At 44.8% G+C, this 19872-nt stretch overlaps 1 protein-coding gene across 2 annotated transcripts in view; it reads right to left on the bottom strand.

Moving 5' to 3' along the window:
• GALNT8 (polypeptide N-acetylgalactosaminyltransferase 8) overlaps positions 1–19837 on the bottom strand; it is a 51580-nt gene extending 31743 nt beyond the window's left edge. Inside the window, exons 1-2 of one of the 2 annotated variants that reach the window (XM_080392138.1) lie at positions 17785–19837; positions 417–1046 (exon numbers count right to left, since the gene is read on the bottom strand). In XM_080392138.1, coding sequence (XP_080248264.1) covers positions 417–615 — 199 coding nt within the window. In that variant the 5' untranslated portion in view covers positions 616–1046; positions 17785–19837. Of the gene's footprint in view, positions 1–416; positions 1623–17784 lie in introns of those variants that run through there. The other variant, XR_013928913.1, reaches the window with a different exon arrangement.
• Between the last annotated feature and the right edge of the window lie 35 nt (positions 19838–19872).

The following is a 19872-nucleotide window of genomic DNA, read 5'->3' as shown; positions in this document are numbered from 1 at the left end:
ATGGGACATTTCCCGTTCCTCTCAAAAATAGCTTTTCATGTCAAACAAAATAATGATATGGCAAACAAAATAATAATAGCTGCCTGATATTAGTACACTGGTACGATCACCTTAAAATTGCTTAATGCTTCTAAAAGTTCAGGGTCAGAAGCTGTCCAGGCTTGTTTTGCACATTATGCAAAAAGCCCACCATGATGACTGTGAAAGGCATTATTGTTTTATGTGTAAGTAGAGAAACTATTAAATCTTTTTCGAGATTACAAGAAAAAAGGGGGGTCAGTCCAACAAAAAAACCCTACTCACAAGTGTTCAGGTAAACTCAAACAAACATTCTCACTGCTATCTATTTATTCTATCCTTCAGGATATCTAGATATCTAACCCTCAAAAAGTTAAGCAGCATGGCATTTTACTTACAGAGGTTACGAACGCTCCAGTCCAAATGGTCCAGCCTCTGAAGGATGTTTTTTTCTTGATTCAGAAATCGAGGATTAACTTCCAAGGAATTAAGTGTTGCCTTTCTTTGATTTTGCAGTAAGTGCACAAGATAACACACAAAACCTGCGTTCACGATTAGCAGTGCAAATTTACGTAGTCTGTTCCAGGGTGCCATCATAAGCTTGAAGAAACCCAGCGTTCTGCTGCTGGTTGCAGTTTGCCTGTGGTTCTGGGTCCGCACTGAGTCGTTTTTCCAAATGCACTGTTTTGCCTCTACTTGACTAAGAGGTAAGACTGCTCAGATGAAGCAACAGAGTCCAACGAGTCATAGAAGCGATGATGATAAGGTACGGCTTGCAGGTGTTTTCACTGGCATGCTTACTTGTGTCTGTACAAGTTATCAGTGTCAGGGAAAACACACAACTGTCACTGGCTTGTGCAGTGAGTCACATGAAGTGAGTAAGCACCTGGGGTGATGCTGTAGGAAGTGTGAGGCTGTTGGGCAGGTGTCAGAAAGCCTGTCATGCAACACAGCACATGAATACAGTTGAAATAAACAGCAAGCCAGTTCTGTGTTTCCTGAGCATTAGCAGCTGGGGAACTGCGAATCTAACAAAAAAATGTGAAAATACATTAAAATGGATTTGACATCAGTTTTTGAGCTGGCTGAAAGCAATTAGGGGCACTTTGTGGTCCTCTCCCACACAGGCTACTCCTGCAGCTCACCTCTACCAAAACTCTGCCTGTTATGCCTAGTACACTTGTGTAAATTTGAGGGAGTGCTCACAACAATAACTAGCATATGGAGCTTCCCTTTCCATAAAAACATCCAGCTTCTACACACTTCCCAGCATTTCTGTCCCAGTGTGGGTCTTCTGCTGGCCATAGTCCCTCAGGGCTGTCCCTGCCCCAGCATGTGTCCTTCATGGGCCACAGTCCCTTCTGAAGTGTCTGCTTCCAAGAGTGCATTGGCAGCCCCATGCCTCCTCCTCGGCAGCCCCCTCTGGGGGGCTCCTGCCTTAAGGGCTGATGCTTTTTCTTATGTATATCGGTAGCCCCATGGCTCCTGCTACAGAAACCTTAAGAGTTATGCCAGGTAAACAGTGCTGTAAACATCACTTCAAATTCACATCACCAGTGTATAATCCTTATTCCCCAACACCCGTTTAAAAAAATAAATAATTTAGAAAAGGCTGTGGTCAGAAAAGATAACAGAATCAAATGGTGTCCACTTAAGTCTATCAAGCCAGACCTTCAGAATAAAACTAATGAAAACTGTGAGTTTTTATCTGCAGGACCGGATCATCGGACACCCCCGTAACCCGTATACCCTGGTGACGGTGACAAGAGAAGACGACGAGTCGGCAAGCGGCCTGTCCACATCTGAGAGCTCTGCACCGGCGGAGTCCAGACAACCGCGACACAGCTCCCGCAAGGCGGGGCTGCGATGTTTTTGTGTGATCTCAATTTTGGGGTTCATAACGCCGTCTAGTGGCTTGTATGAACATCAGCCGTGGGAATGGGTACTAGCGAGATGGGAGGACCAGAAAATACTACAAAGGATTGTTACCCCGGGACCCCCTAGTTTTCAAGTATATCTCTGTGACCTAATCCTCTCAACCCCCTGTTCGAACACTATAATGTATTATAGAGTCCCAGCTCTAACCCCGGCAAATCTTACTGTAACGTCCCTTATCAGTATTACTGTTCTCGCTGGGGCTGTGAAACCGTCGCATCTGGCTGGAAGGTAGTGAAACCAGACCCGTTTCTTAAAACCAGCTGGGGACCAACAGGCTGCACCCCTAGGAGACCAAGTGGGATGGGAAGGACAGTATGCCGAGGGAAATGTGACTGCCAATATATTTTCTTAAATGTAACCAATGAAAACGACCTAGGATGGACCATCGGCAAAACTTGGGGCATTAGATACTGGCAACCCGGCACAGATAGGGGGGGACTGTTTTTTATTAAAAAACAGGAAGTAAAAAGCGGAACAGCAATTGGCCCCAACATCGTGATCAAAAGCGATAACCAGCAAAGAAAAGAAAACTTGCAGACTGCCATGCCCGCCCCAGCCGATCCCTTACTAACCAAGCAGATAGCTCCCTCAAGCCAACCTAACATAAACTCTCACCATTTACCCGACAAGCCATTTTTTAGCGTGTTAGATGCCACCTTTCGGTCACTGAATCAGTCAAACCCGGATCTCATGAATTCTTGTTGGTTATGTTATGACGTCTATCCCCCCTTCTACGAGGGCATTGCCCTCGATGCTTCCTTTGACTACTCATCAGATAGCAATCCAACCCAGTGTAGGTGGGACACACCATGGAAAGGAGTTACCTTGAACCAAGTCAGGGGCCTGGGCGTATGTATTGGTAATGTCGCCCTAGCAAGCTGGGATAGTGCTGTCTGCGCAAGAACCGTTGCGGTTGACAGGACCCGTAAATGGGCGATCCCATCCGCACCCGGAATGTGGATCTGCCATCGATCAGGAGTAACCCCCTGTGTGTCCCTCAAAATTTTTGACGATTCTGCTGACTTTTGTGTACAAATTCTGATTGTTCCTAGGATCCTATACCATCCAGAAGAAGAAATGTACCGCTACTGGGGAGAAGCCAAGAGCAGGCTTCAAAAAAGAGAAGTACTGACAGCTGTAAAAATAGCAACGTTGCTTGGTTTGGGAGCAGCCGGCACGGCCACGGGAGTGACCTCCCTAGTGACCCAGCGACGAGGCCTGTCTCAACTGCAAGCTGCCATCGATGAAGACCTACAAAAAACTGAGAAATCCATTACCTTTTTGGAGCAATCCCTCTCCTCGCTATCAGAGGTTGTTTTGCAGAATAGACGGGGATTAGACCTCCTGTTTATGCAACAAGAGGCCTTTGTGCCGCCTTGAAAGAGGAATGTTGCTTCTATGCTGACCACACTGGCGTGTTAGGGACTCGATGGCCAAATTGAGAGAGAGATTGGCTCAAAGAAAAAGAGACAGGGAAGCCCAACAAGGATGGTTTGAATCATGGTTTAACCAATCACCGTGGCTAGCCACCCTGATATCCACCTTGGTAGGTCCGATTGCAATAATCCTGCTGACACTGATCTTCGGACCCTGTATATTAAACAAGCTCGTGTCCTTTGTCAAGAGCCAGCTAGAAAGGGTCAACATCATGTTTGTAGAACACCAATAACTGCTTTAAAAATTTACTTGATCAGTATTTCCCCCGATTCCCCCTGGCTCTCCCCAAATATCCCAAGCTACACTCCATTACCCCCAGTCGCTTCCCAAGTGCCAATTGCTCAGTGTGCCTTATCTTTGTACTCTTTTTAGAAATATTTTTACTATTTTAGCCTGTTTAGTTAAGCATGGGGGGGGGGGGGGGGGGGGGGGGGGAAGTTGCTAGGTAGGGCCTGGCAGCCATTTGCCATCCACCACATTGGTGTCTGCGAGCTGATGGACCGCGCAGCCAGGGGTCGGCCGCCGTGCCATTCCTGAGCCAGGTCACTGCGTGCCCGTGAAGGCAACAACAAAAAAAAATATCAAACTTTGGCCTGCTTCATATGAAAAGAGAAGAACCAAGACTACTGAAAAACAAATCAGTCATGTATGCTGAGACCCCTGTACTATGTTAATTGCTGACAGAAGCAAAAAAAAAGGGGGTAGGGAGAATTGAGGGGCAGGGGGAGAGCCTTCCTTTCCTTCCTCAAGCAATAAAGGGCAGGACAGATGGGTCTGTGGCTCTCCTTGCTATTCACCCACATTTCTTTCTCCTTCCACATCCTCCCAAGACCTGGCTATTGCAAATGCTCCTAGGCAGTGCCACTATTCACGTGGCAAGCCCACCTGCCAAGAGTCATAGAAAGGCTGAAGTCAAAAGGCACCTCTGGAGGTCATCATGTCCAGTGCCCCTGCCCAAGCAGGGCCACTTAGAGCTGGTTGCCCAACAGCACGTCCAGGTGGCTTTTGAACATCTCCAAGGATGGAGACTATACCGCATCACTGGGCAACTTGGGCCAGTGAAGAGTCACCCCCACAGCAAGTGTTTCCTGAAGTCTGAGTCGCAGGTTGGTTACTTCCTAGTGGTATGGGACATATTATACAATACTAGGAAGCACATTTGGGGATTGTACAAGACATACTATGGGATGCTTAGGATAGGAACTAAAGGCAGGAAAAAGAGGGTAACAACATGGCTTGGGGATGAACAAACATGGAAGAATGAGTGGCTGGTCAGTATGCTTGTCCAGTCATGCCCTGCACTTGAGCTCTTCTGTCTACTTATTAAACTCCATTTCTAAGCATGTTGCTGGGTGAGGGACTTTCTATTCTGTGTGCATTTGTGTGCTTGGAGATCCAAGTGCCAGCAACTGGAGATTACACATCAGAGGGACTGTGTGCCTCTGGTGCCAGCAACTGGAGTGACCAGAGTGAGTGAAATAAAGTCTTGACAATGAAACCAGTGACCTGGAGTTTATCACACGCTGATAGCTAAATCTCTTTTCTATCCAAAACCAAATTAAGGCTATAAAGCATAGGAGTGCACATATGAGAAACAGGTAAGGATCATGCCAGCAAAACTGGAAACAGGCAAACACCTTTTGTTTTCATTTTCATTGTTCTGCCACACCAGGCCGCTGCTGTGTTTACCACTTTCCTGAAACACAACCCTGTACTTTGCCCAGGATGGTCTCAACCTCCAGAACCTCACCAAATGCAGTGGCAGCCTCAGCTTTACTTTAAGTGACAGCAATATCAGTTTGAGGTGGAGCTCCTAAGAAAGTTCTATCTATGGAATGTGTACGTGTTCCTGTTTATCTGTCCTTCCCCTAACAAGTCCCAATCCTGTTGGCCAAAGGCAGTAGGCAACTTCACAGAGAAGAGATCCTGTCATTTACCCACTTGCAGAAAGACTGCAGCATGAGTGTAAGCCTTACACACTAGTTCATTCAAAGGTGGAGAGACATCACAAACACAACAACTGGGATGAAATGAAATGTTGATGCCCTGTTAGACACTTGAGAAACCAAACACGAGACACAAGTCCAGAAGCAACAAGACTTCTTTAGGTGAGCATCCTTCAGCTGCTTACTGAAGCTCCTGTTAACAAAACACTCCAGGCCAAGGAAGCTTGGACAACCTTCGTGATTCTGTAAGATCCACGGTACATGACCTTTTTTATATAGCAAAAAATCAGAGGACTGACTTACTATGTGCAGTTGGCTGGAGGGATGCAGGAGCTCCAGGAATAGTTTGCAAACACAGGGTGACAGTAGTTTTACAGAGCCCCCAACACTGTATTCCCAGAGAGCCAAACTGACTCTCCTCCACACATCTGACTCCCTCACCACCAAGTAGGGTTTCTCTAAGTAGCTTGTAGTCACTTTTGCCTCAACTTCCCTGACAGCCACATCTGACCACACTTGAAAGGCTCCTCAGCTGCAGGCAGTTGGACAAATCAAGCCAATCACAGCACTGGGTTTCTGCTCTGACAGGTCTGGATTCTCTATTTGATGGTACAAACTGCTTTGACCAGGGACCAGAAGCTGAGGGGCATCTTCCCCAAGCAGGGTCAGTTTGCAATAGCCATGTTCAGGAATAATCTTCAGACAAGCGAACTTAACAGTTTTAAAGCAAGGAACACACCCCCTCTATTGCCAAAACCATAGAAACACAGAATGGTTTGAGTTGGAAAAGACCTTAAAGATCATCTAGTTCCAACTCCCCTGCCATGGGCAGGGACACCTTCCACTAGACCAGGTTGCTCAAAGCCACATCCAACCTGGCCTTGAACACTTCCAGGGATGGGGCGTTCGCAGCTTCTCTGTTCCAGTCCCTCACCACTTTTGTAGTCAAGAATTTCTTCCTTATATCTAAACTAAATCTACCTTCTTTCAGCCTAAACCCATTACTTTTCCCTATCACTACATGCCCTTGCAAAAAAGTCCCTCTCCAGCTTTCTTGTAGGCCCCTTTAGGCACTGGCAGGCTGCTAGAAGGTCTTCCCAGAGCCTTCTCTTCTCCAGGCTGACCAACCCCAACTCTCTCAACCTGCCTTCATCAGAGAGGTGCTCCAGCCCTCTGATCATCTTCATAGCCCTCCTCTGTACTCACTCCAACAGGTCCATGTCCTGCTCCAGCTTGGGTTCCTCTCTTCACATGTTCACAGGTCCTGCCAGGAGCCCGCTCCAGCACGGGCTCTCCATGGGGTCACAGCCTCTTTCAGGCATCCACCTGCGCCAGCGCGGAGTTGTCCAAGGTGGGGATCTGCTCCAAACCACCATGGGCTGCAGGGGCACAGCCTGCCTTGCCATGGGCTTCACCACAGGCTGCCGGGGAATGAATCTCTGGTGGAATGAATCTCTGTTCTGGTACCTGGAGCACCCCCTCCTCCTCCTGCCTCACTGACCGGGGTGCCTGCAGGGCTGTTGATCTCACATATTCCCACTCCTCTCTCCCAGCTGCTGTTGCACAGCAGGTTTTTTCTCCTTCTTAAATACGTTCTCCCAGAGGTGCAGCCACCGTTGCTGATGGGCTCAGCCTTGGCCAGTGGCGGGCCCAGCCTGGAGCCAACAGGCATCGGCTCTGTTGGACATGGGGGCAGCTGGCAGCAGTGTTAAGGAAAATTGGACTGAAACTGTCTGGAGTTAACCACTTAGCATGAGCAGGTAAATTTGCTGAAGGCTTAGGGCACAAGCTGTGAACTTCCACCCAGACGTGTTGAACTTCTACCCAATTCCATGAAAGAGGGCATCAAGTGCCGGTTCGAGCTGGAGGACCAGGAAGCAAGGAAGGCTGCTACACTCGTCAGCAGAAGCTGCAACTTTGAGATAAGGAATGGCCCGCCTAGAGACAACAAAGGGACCCAATGAGGAACGGGAAGACCCCAGACCCTAAAGTTACTACTGGTTGGAATTGTCACGAGAAGGGTGGGGAGCTGAGATTGTAAGGGTGTGATTGCCCAGGGATTTCTTTGTTCAGGCTCCCTCCCCGGAGGCACCCAGCTTGAGCGGTTTCTGCCACTGTACCACTCAAATAAATTACCTTACCGGACTTAAAGCCTGGGAGTCTGCTACAGGATACCCAGGGTGGAGAAACTTCTTTAACAATTGGTGACCCAGATGAGACCCCAGGCCACCACCATCGGATCATCTCATCTCCAAACATCCAACTGCCATCAGTGGGTGAGTTCACCTGGGATCATTGGAGCAGGAGGCATCGAAGGGTGAGTGTTAAAATTCCCTGAGCAGATGTGGTGAAAATACTGTGGTGGGTCCATTCCCTCTCAGCATCAGGGTGGGCTTGAGTCCCTCCCCTGCTGCAGCTTGCTTACGGGGGTGCAGCCTGATCAGCTAAGCACACATAGAAGGGGGTTCAAGTCCCTCTTAGTAGATGAAAACACAAAAGGGAACACACCTGGCATAGAGGACACAGCTGGCATAGAGAAAGGGATTCCTTTAGCCACAGTACTGGGTAATTGGGAAAAGATTGGTGGTACAGTCAATTTGTCAAAAAATCACGCAGTTACACTGTCAGGAAGATTGGCCATTCATTACAAAAGCTGGTAGTCCAGCACAATGGTGGCCACCATGGGTGACTTCTGACCAGCAGAAATTAACCTTTTTGTGGTATCATCTGGAAGACAGGTTTCCACCACAAACAGATTATTGGTATGTGTGGGATAACTGGGCTTTAGGAGCAGAAACATCCAGCCTGATGGCATGGGAGGAGGGAAACACTGCTGAAGGTAACGTTTGCTTTAGCAAATGTCAGTGCCTCAAAAAACGCCCCAAAAGAGTCTGCCCCACTCTATATGCCAACTGAGACATCTGTCATTTGGTCTCTTTCTTCACCACCTGCCTCTACTTTACCGGCTGCTGGACTCTATCCTATGATTTCTAATGTTTTGCCTAATCCCGCCACACCACAGCAAGGAGGGGTGGGTGGAGGCAACACTCCTCCCCTGGCGTTACATGTGTTTGCTAACCAGCCCTGGAACCCCAGGGATTTAGCTTTATGGGGAAGTAAAATGCTGAGACTAAGGGAAGATGCTGAGAGACATGCTCAGCTTTTTTCTAATATAGGCACTGGATATAACCCAAAGTGGAGTGGACACCCAGATACTTCTGAGGGAATTGTACTGGCCAGATGAGCCAGATAAAACAATGAGGATGTAGAACTAGCACAAGAAGCTGGAGGACAAAGAAATCCCTGGCTGGCAAACAATCCATATCAGGATTATAATAATACAGGAGATGGAGCCACATGCCAAGCAGCACTCCAGAACTTAGTAGAAGCCATGAGGGCACGTGGTGAGTTAGGAGTAAATTGAACAAAAGTGCAAGAATGCAGACAGTGCCTAGATGAAACCCCAGTGAATTTTGGGGGATGGCTTTGATAAGCTTTGTTAAAATATGGGGGAATGACCCCACATAATTTTAATGACATGCTAACAATTAGTGGGTTTGTGGATTAAGCAGCCCCAGAGGTATGGAAATATTTCAAAGAACATATGCCAGGCTGGCAAGGGGAAACTTTACAGAAAATTTTAAGTGTAGCAGTATTTGTGTATGATGGGCAAGAGGAGAAACACAAAGCTGAGCAAGTGAAAGAAAGAAAGAGAGCAAAAGAACAAGAAGCTAATTTACTGGTGGCGGCTTTAGCAAGAAACTTGCAAGTGAAAGGTAGAGGCCAAAGAAGAGGAAGGCCAAGCCCGGGATTCAGGCTGAGGCCAGGAAACACAGGGGAAGCAAAGGGAAAGAGTGTTATTGCGGTGGGAATTTAGGGCATGTACAGCAGGAATGTCCCCTTCGACCACAAAGTCTGTCTACAGAAGGGAACTACTGATGCAAAGAGTTATCCCGAGTAAATAACAGCTCACAATGACAGGAGGCAGGGGACCTTGAAACCCTTGGGGAACTATAAGGACTTGAGAATTTTGCTATGTGGGAAACTCAATTAGATCACCAAGGACATATAGTAGTGTCCTGGTTTCAGCTGGGGTAGAGTTAATTTTCTTCTTAGTAGCTGGTGCAGTGCTGTGGTTTGGATTTGGCGTGAGAACAATGTTGACAGGACACTGATGTTTTTGGTTGTTGCTGGGTGATGTTTATACTCCGTCGAGGACCTCAGTTTCTCAGGCCCTGCCAGGAGAGGGCTGGAGGGGCACGGGGAATTGGGAGGGGACACAGCCAGGACAGCTGACCAGAACTAGCTAAAAGGATATTCCATAGCATGCGACACCATGCAGAGTACAAGATACTTCTTTTATCTTTTACGGATACTTCTTTAACAAGCAGCTTCTCGGGGAAGCCACTCCTGTACCCTCCACCCCGCTACCAAAACCTTACCACACAAAACCAGTACAGCGTGCCACCAACGGCTCTGCCCTTTCACTTACTTCTAAGGCCCAAGAACAATCCCTTCAGCTGGTCCTCCATGATAACATAGAGGTAACTCCATACATGAAACACTGCACCTCTTTCTCTTCAATGACACTGGCCAAGCCAGAAAATCAGATGCTCTGTATTTCATTAACAATTCAAAAGAACCATGGAAAGAATATGCAAAGGGATAGTTTGTTTTGGTTAGGTTTTTGACAGCTCCAAGAATACACAACTAGATGTGCTAGCAGGTTGTTTAATTCATAAATGTTACAAAGGTGACCATCAAATGGAAAGGAATAACGGTAAGTAATTTGATTTTTTTTCCTGATGCACAAAAGAAAGTGTGCTTACCTGTGCTAAGATACTTCTGCTTCTTTTAGACTTTCAGAACCCTTTTTTGCTTTCTTTCAGGTGGGGGGAGAGGGTGGAGCAGGGGAACAGAATAAAAAGATAAATCCCAGTATCACATTAAGTTGGTTGTTTTGAAAAAAAAATATAATTTCACTTTTTTCGTGAACACTTAGAATATACAAAAGTATTCTCACAAAATATATAGAGATTATGCTTTTGTTGAACTTTTATGGAAATCCAGGAAAGAGAAAAATAAAGGATCTCTGCGCAGAAACAAGGCTAGAAAAAAATGACAGAATGAGATTCATCATGGGAAAGAAAAAATAAGCTAGCAAGAACATAGCAGATTGCACTGTGAAATCCAGTAAATGGTGTAACAGGAAATGAACAACTGCCATCAAATTAACTACAGTGTGAAATGCTAAGAAGAAAAGGTAGGGCAGTTCAGGATTCACACGCCACCACACGCAGCAAGGTAAATCTGTTGGTGTAAACTCTGCTCGGGCCATATTTGAAATATTACGATGAGATTATTGCACAACCTGGTTTAGAGCCAAAAAAAAAATACAGAAAGAGAGAATTGGAGGGAGCGAAGAGCACCTTGTACTGTGCATGTCCCGGTTAAACCACAAGAACTGCACTATACACTATAAATGCATAGGAATACCTTAATAGTACAAGTGTAGTACAATAGTATTTAAATACTGTACATTTAAAAATATTTTTTAAATACTCAATGTTTGGTTAGAAGTACCAACAAAATATTACTTTGGCAATAGGAACATTTTTGGCATGGTTTGGGTACACTGGGGTGAATAGGAGAGAGGAGAGAGGCCTGCCTACAAGAGCTGTGGCATTCCACTCACTTTCAGGACCAAAGAAAGTTCCTTCACTGGTCTCATGTCACAGCAAAGATACCACCAGAATTCACCAATACACTGAAGAAAGGAAGGAGGGGAACCAGTTTCAAAGATGCAGAATTCCTACAGTTGCTGGTAAGCACACTGAGCACCCTCCACAGCTAACAAGGGAACACTGAGCAGAAGTCCCATACTAGCTGAGGTTGGTGGCATTTTTGCCAAACCCAAGAATTCTTACCCTCTGTGGTAGAAACAGCACTGCCCAGAGCAGGCTCCTAGGGACACCAGTCACCTTCCAGTACAAGGAAGGACAGTGCATTGGAACTGGAATAGAAAGAGATGGTCCACAGCAAGGAAAACTCCTGCACTAGTCAAGAAGGGATGTTGTGAATCACTCTTTAAATTCCTATTGGTTTTGAAATTATTTGAACCCATAGGTTTCAGGAATGGGAACTGGAGGAAAGATCATGAACTGACATAAACGGTCACTGACATAGACAGAAATATGCCCTTCATCACTATCCCAAGATGTTTCCAATTTTTATTCTGTAAAAACAGTCCTGTGTGCACCACACACTACAACCTTCAGAGCTCTCCAGCATATTTCTTTTCAAAAAGCTCCCTTCTGATGACTTTCCTCCTGAAAATGCACTGGGCTGTATTTCTTCCTGCCTGACCTATTTTTATTCTTTCCTGCCCACGTTTATAGTATCTCCAATGTCCGTTCACATGCTTTTATCTTCACAGGTATTTGCCAAACTTTCCAATCTAGAAACATTTACCAGTGTCCTTAATGCATTACCTGACTCCTCTTGCAAATCATAGGGAAAAACTGCACCAAGGCAAATGCAGAACTCTGCCAGGGGTTCCTTCTCTTTAAATCACCACACTATGGATGTGCAGCCTGTTGCCATTGCTGTATTTGTTCCGTAGTCCTTAAGGTTCTGCAGCTGCATTGAAATCCACATTAACATTTAACCCCCCATCAATCTGAATCACTTTTTCCTGTTGGAAGGAATACATACAGATGTCCTGGAGACAAAAAGATGGAACACCGCCAGGATCCACTCATTTTGTAACTAAATTTGAGGGTATTGACATATGTATTCCCCAAATGTTCTGCATTCATTGAGGTTCCTTTATCTTGCTTTTCATAATTATCTGTATTTATACACCCAGGTTTTAAAGTAATACAAACTGAAAATTGCTAAAATTTAATTGAGTTGGTCTCCATAGCTAAAGACTGAACAATGTAGTTTCCAGCTTATTTCCCAACCATACAGCTTTCACCAGAGCTGATTCAAAAAAACTTATTTAACTGCTTTTATGAAAGAAAACTTTTCAACTGGAATAAATATGTGGGTCCTGGGTTGCATAAAAAGCTGTACCATATATGAGTCTTAACATATCCTGGGCTGCATAAAAAGTGTAACCTCTACTCAGCTCTCGTGGGACCCTATCTGGAGTGCTGCATCCAGCTTTGGGGGCCCCGGTACAAAAATGACATGGACCTGTTAAAGCGCACCCAGAGCAGGGCCACGAAAATGATCAGAGGGCTGGAACATCTCTCCTGTGAATGCTGAGAGAGTTGGGGTTCTTCAGTGTGGAGAACCGAAGGCTCCAAGGAGGCCTTACTGCACCCTTTCAAAACTTCAAAGGGGCTTGGGGGTTTGTAAGAAATACAGAGAGAGACATTTTAGCAGGCCCTCTACCAAGAGGACAAGAAGCAACGGTTTTAAACTGGAAAAGGGTAGGTTTAGATCAAACATAAGGAAAAAAAACATTTCAGTGAGGGTGGTAAGACACTGGAGCAGGTTGCCCAGAGAAGCTGTGGATGCCCCATCATTGGAAGTGTCCAAGGTCAGGCTGGATGGGGCTCTGAGCAACCCGATCTAGTGGTAGATGTTCCTGCCCATGGCAGCAGGGCTGGACTACATGGTCTTTAAAGGTCCTTTCCATTTCAAACTGTTCTGTGATTCCTCAGAGTTGGGGTTTTATTCCTCTCCATGTAGAGGAAAAAGTAGTGGCATAGGAAGATGAACAACAGAGCAGAAATACAGCCATGATAAACCTTATTTGAAAAAATGACTTTCCTATTTTTCTAACCATTCTGCCGAAGCCATCTCCTTCCTTCTTCCTTTTGAGTTATAATTTCTTGTACTGCACCAGGAAAGCTGAAGTATTGAAAAATCCTATCATATATACACACAAAGCAGAAAATTTTGAAGGAAAGTATTTAATACCTTTTAAATCAGTTTTATCAGCCCAGGGGATAAAGTTTGGCCAAGAAAGTTACAGAAAAGCATTTTTTAAGCAGGAGCTCCGGGTACTGGCCAATTTAATTCTAATCCAGACTGTGGCAATGCAGAGTAAACCAATGCACATGCGTCGCTATACAAGTTTCTCAAACTGGGCACTCTATGCCCTGCTCCAAATCAGAATCCCAACAACAAAATCTCTGGGATCTGGATATGATTCCCTAGCGACAACGAGAAAGGAAATTTCCATTTTCTAGTTTTTACCCACCCCACCCCCTGGCCCCAAGAAAAAAAAAAAAACCAAACAACAAACCACAAAACCCACAATCAAACAATCTTTGCCCATTAACATTAAAACCACTCTTCAAAATCTTGGAAGTAGATTAGTTGTGATTTATTGTTGCTGATTTACTTAAAAGCCAAAATGGAAACGTGCATCAAAACAGACCTAAGAAAGCACAAAGGAAAGCAAAAGTAGAGATTCACAGGAACCCAGAACTAGCTTCATTCAGAATTTTCTCCAAAAGGTCTCAATTGTTTGTTATAAAAACGTTGATGCTACCACCTTTGTCACTTTCTACAAGAAAGAATGCTGTTTAGGGTGAATCCCAGGCTGTAACTAGTCATCAAAAGGACAGAAAGAAGCCTTAGCAGCACACAGTCCCTCTGTTCTCAGCTCTGCACCAGTTTTCCTTTGCCATTTCGTCAGTGTCCTTCACCTTCTGCCTCCATACCTCAAAGAGGCTACAGTAACACTATCAAAAATTGCTCATGAGTTCTTACAACACTTTGAACCACTTTAAATATAGCAGTTCTCTGATCTCCTCATTTCATAGAACGCATATCCATGCATATCACTTAGGGCAGAGGGAAAGGAAGAAGAGAAAACAGCAGGGAGAGAGAGGCAACTACAGAATAATTACTGCCACTGTGAATGCTCTTCTCGGTCGCTAACCATCTGCCCTCTAAGTAAATGAAGAAAGCTTTAAGGCTTCCCAAGTAAGCAAAGAAAGAAAAATTGAGAGGTAATAATAAAGCAGCTGGCCGACAGAAAGGCTTCATTCTTTGTAAATCACCTGTTCCAACTTGGAATAATAAACTACGAACAAATTTGACAGATCTGGTGGCCTTCTATGGCAGGGTTACAGCATTGGTGGATAAGAAAAGAGCAACTGACATAATCTACCTGGGGTTGTGCAAAGCATTTGACACTCATGACAACCTTGTCTCTAAAATGGAGAGACATGGATTTGACAGATGGACCCCTCCGTGGATAATGCCATCAGTGGCTCAACGTCCAAGTGAAGACCAGCACTGACTGCCATTCCTGAGGGCTCGGTATTGGGACTGGCGCTGTTTAACATCTTTGTCAGCAACATGGACAGCAGGACTGGGTGCACCCTCAGCAAGTTTGCTGATGACACTGAGCTGTGTGGTGTGATGGACACAATGGAGGGAAAGGACAATATCCAGAGGGACCTTGACAGGCTTGAGAAATGGGCCTGTGTGAACCTCATGAAGTGCAACAATGCCATGTGCAAGGTCTTCCATAGGGACTGGGGAATCCCAAGCACAAACACAGGCTGGGTAGAGAATGGATTGAGAGCAGCTGTAAGAAAAGACTTGGGGGTGTCGGCTGACAAGAAGCTCAACATGACCCAGCAATGCACATTTGCAGCTCAGAAAGCCAGCTGTATCCTGGGATGCACCAAAAGAAGCATGGCAAGCAGGTTGAGGGACGTGGTCCTCCTCCTCTACTCTGTGAGGCCCCACCTGGAGTGCTGAATTCGGCTCTCGGGCCCCCAACATAAGGACATGGACCTGTTGAAATGAGTCCAGAGGAGGGTCACGAAGATGATCAGAGAGCTGGAGCACGTCTCCTATGAAGACAGGCTGAGAAAGCTGGGGTTGTTCAGCCTGGAGAAGGTTCCAAGGAGACACTGTAACAGCCTTCCAGTACCTAAAGTGGGCCTACAAAAAAGCTGAAGGAGGACTGTGTCATGGTTTCAGCTGGGATAGAATTAATTTTCCACTTAGTAGCTGGTACAATGCTGCATTTTGGGTTTAGCGTGAGAATAACACACTGATGGTTTTAATTGTTGCTAAGTAATATTCACATTAAGGACTCTTCAATTTCTTAGGCCCTACCAGCAAGAAGGCTGCAGGGGCACAAAAAATTGGGAGAGGGCACAGCCAGGACAGTTGACTCGAACTAGCCAAAGGGGTGTTCCATACACTGAGCGTCATGTGAGTATAAAAACCAGGGGGAGATGGCCAGGGCCTGCCCATTGCTGCGCTGGGACTGGCTGGGCGGCTGTCAGCAGGTGGGGAGCAGTTGTATTGCGCATCACTTGGGGGTTTTTTATTTTCCCTTTCAGATTTTATTCCTCTCTCCCTCCCTCTCTCCTCCTCATTACCATTGCTGTTATTATTTATTGTAATTATATTTTATTTTAATTATTAATTTTTTCTTATCTTAACCCATGAGTTTCATCTTTTTGTCAAATCTCCTTCCCATCCCTTGGGGAGGGAAGGGGGCGGTAAGCGAGCAGCTGCATAGTACTTAGTTTCCAGCTGGGGTTGAACCACACAGACTTTTTACAAGGGTGTGTAGCAACAGAACAGGGGGTAACAGCTTTAAACCAAAAGAGGGTAGATTTAGATTAGAAATAAAGAAGAAATTCTTCAATATGAAAGGGGTGAGGCACTGGAACAGTACCCAGAGAAGCTGTGGGTGCCCCATTCCTGGAAGTGTTCAAGGCCAGACTGGATGCGGCTTGGAGCAACCTGGTCTAGTGGAAGGTCTCCCTGCCCATCGCAGGGGAGTTGGAATGACAGGACCTTTAAGGTCCCTTCCAACCTAAACCATTTCTGTGATTCTACAACATTTTCAGCATAAATATGCACATAATTAGCAGTAAGTCCAAACCAGAGTCCTAACTGTTTATGATACATAGTCTTTGAAGAAACATAAGGTCCAAATCCTTCTGTTCACCCTCAGATGCAGGCACTGCTCCCACCCACACAGGGTGTTCCTAAAACAAAAGTATCTTCCAGTCCTACTTGCAGGGGGATCTGGAAAAGCAAAGTTAGTTAAGTTTTCTGCTTTTGCTACCTCCTTCTCCTTCCTCCATACCTACCTCCTTTCATACTGAAAAATTACACTAGCAGTTACCTTCCCAACAATGGATAAAGGCTATCAGTATTTCCCACACAAACTCAAAATATAGAGAGGTGCCCTAAATTATATGAAGATGAGCATTACCATTAGAACAATCTCTCACAATATTCTCCTGCTCCTTACCATTCTCTTCACATCAGCCAAGATATACTGGTGCCCCAAGGCAGCATATGAACCAAATTAACTACATTGAGCAGAAACGTCACTTTTTCCTTTCAGGCTACCTGAGCGCCAAAAGTGAGAAGTCATGTTTTAGTGACACCTACACACCGTTTCCTTTTTTCTTCTCAGTCCCAGGGAAATGCATGTATTTTTCATTAGACTGTCCAAGGTTGGGTGAGGCGTGTATACATACATGTACATGCATTATACACATATACGCATATCTAACACAACTGCCAGTGTGATTGCCTTCACCAACTCTTCAGCCCTTACTGGTCCTTAACAATCTGACTCCTAAGTGCACACACACACACATCCATGCAAATAATTAATCTAGTCCATAAACAGGTGCTGCCAAGTGTCTACTTTCTCACAAGACCCTCTACAGCAGGCTGAAGGTGGGCTACAGGTTAGATTATTAGACTATGTGCTGGGAAAGGACCAAAGCAGGTTCCCTTTCAGCCAGAGATGGTGCCAGTGCCGTGTATTATCACGCCACTGTACCTAAATCTGTCGATGCAGTTTTGGGCCTGACCTGAAAATCCCTTTCCGGACAGCTTCTGGCTGCGTGCAGGCAAAGAACTGAGATAAGAAATAGCAAAGCTTGAGCAGGAGACAGGCTGCAAAACGCAGACGCACCCAGAGCGCTCAAACACCATTGCCACGTTCTGCTCTGCCAGTGACCTCTTGTGGGGAGGGTGGAAAACAACAGCCCCCTCTTCCCAAACCGCTTGGAGCAACACCCCAGACAAAGGTGTTAAGCACCGGCCTCAAGTCCACACATTTCAAGGACCTTCGGTACCTTGCAAATTGCAGATCGGCTGAAAAACAATTGCAAGCTGAGAAAACAGGCATAGGAAAAGAAGGAAGATCCTCTCATTGATAAATAAGTAGTGATAAAAATCACTGATGAAACTGAATTATAGTAATTTTGTACGACAAAGTAAGTGACTTTTTTACTTTTTTTTATTGTTTATTTCTTTTACATTCAAAACCCTTAAATAAATTGGTTTTGGAAGGATAAATATTAAGAAATCACACTGTAGTTTCTACAAGGTAGGAAGCCGAAGTGTTATGTAAGGCAAAGTATTGTGGAAAATGAAACTTGCACCAGCTGAGCACTAATGTGATATTCTGCTTTACCAGTATTCTTACCTGATGCGAAGCTGGCTGCTTAAAGCAAACTTTCATGGGTGTTCATCACCTACATGTTCTCTGTCTAACGGTTGTATGAATTAGTAAGATCCTGTAGGAGCAATCTGTGGTGCAACAGAAGCCACTGGAAAAGCTGTGCTTTGAATGGGAAAAAGAAAAACCCAAAAGTAAAAATCACTGCATTATGGTAAGCATTCCCAGAATTGGCATTACCTTTGACAGTTCTTTCTGTCTCAGTTTGCCATCTGAAAATGGAAATTGCTTTTTAGCCATGCAGGACTATCACGATAATTGTGTATCTCTGTGTGCACTCTATATGCACTTACGAAGCAGTTCAGAACTAGTACTGTTTTCACAGCAGGATGTGAATAACACACAATAAATGGAGATTAGGGCCACACATATTAAATGAGCACTAATGAGGCTACTTATTTACAGTTAGGGTCTTACGGAAAAAAAGCTTGCAGTCAGAAAAATAATAAAAATTAAGGATCTAATTATTAACAATATGCACTTCACTTTCAGTTTATCCTAATTTTTCAATGTTTGAATTGGTAATTAGTTTAGAACAACTGAACTTACGTTATCAAAAGAAAAATAAACAAACCCTGAGAGCCAAATTGAATACCTAGTAGGCAGAATAAAAAAAAAACGTATTACAAAAGCCCACCTCTTCTTCCTAACAGAGTAAACATTAGGAGCAGTAGGTTTTATTGGAACTGGAAAATGTGGAAGATGTTGAAAATTAAGACTTTATAGAATCATAAAATGGTTTGGGTTGGAAGGGATCTTAAAGATCATCCAGTTCCAAACCCCCTGCCCAGGGCAGGGACATCTTCCACTAGACCAGGTTGCTTAAAGACCCATCCAACCTGGTCTTTGCCCAGGAGTTTCCCAGTAGTTTGGCAAGAATACAGAAATAGTGAGATTCTGATCTTTGGTTCCAGCAATCAGTGTGATTTAATCATGTCTTCTGTGTTTTCCCTAACCTTGACCTTGTTGTTCTTTCGATCTGTCTATTCTCTCTTTCCTGCTCTCCTTTTTTATCACCTATTCCATCCCATTCTCCACTTCAGACGTCCCCTCCATTAGGCTTCTACCATTGATACCCATTTGCCCAGTTCCAGTTCCTTCCCTCCAGTTTCACATCTAACAAAGACAAGCAGTAGGAAGCTTGGAGGTGAGAAAACAAGATGTTCTGTCACTTATTTTATCTCCTCTCAGCCCCAGTTTAAAACCAGTTTCCCCACCAATCTCAACTCATCCTTGTTAACGTGATTTGTCCTACTCCCAGAACTAGAAGCTCACTCCTTGATTCAATATCTTCTTTCACACCTTGAAGCCATCAAAACAGTGTACTGCATATAGGAGATCCCAATCTCAGCTCTCACTTCCGTGCACACTTACTCAGCTCCAAGCTGCACCTTTAGCAATGCCCCTGCCGAAATTTAACCAAGAGCCTCCAGCAACTCTTTTTGGATATGGAAACAGAAAGCACAGTTCCTGATCAAATTAAGGCAGGGATCTTTCTTTGATCTTAGAACAACTAAAAATATGTAATCTTGAAGTAAAGCTTATCTCTCTTACAAAAAGAAAGACGATGCCCCAGCACATAAAAGATTTGAACATCTAAAAAGTAGACTTTCTAATTCAAAAATGGCACAAATGACACATTTCCTCATGTGTAGGAGCCACAGCACACACAATTATCACAAGAGGTCAGACAACATGAAGCAACTTGTTTATGTGTCTAATTGACACTCCTTGACCTTACAAACAGCTTGTGCCATTCTGGTTGGCATATTCTATAACAGCTGTGCTCAGGGCAGAAAACAAAGCTCAGAAGAGTCAAGAACTTAAAAACAGGGCTTTATGTGACCTTATAATCTGAATAGATGGCAGTACCAGCAGTCCCTATTGGAAAGGACACGTTCTAGACAACATAGTCCTGAAATGCAACGTTCTTCAGATCACTTGACCACTTAGTAAAACTCGTCGATATGCTTGCTTTGAGAGCCAAGGGAGAAACTGATTAGTGTTAAGACACATTCCCTCTAGTCCCAAACTTACAAAATATTTTCATGCTTA

The sequence above is a fragment of the Falco punctatus genome (genome assembly GCF_963210335.1).
Source record: "Falco punctatus genome assembly, chromosome: 6".
Taxonomy (NCBI): Eukaryota; Metazoa; Chordata; class Aves; order Falconiformes; family Falconidae; genus Falco; species Falco punctatus.
This window is presented reverse-complemented; position numbering and strand designations above follow the sequence as displayed.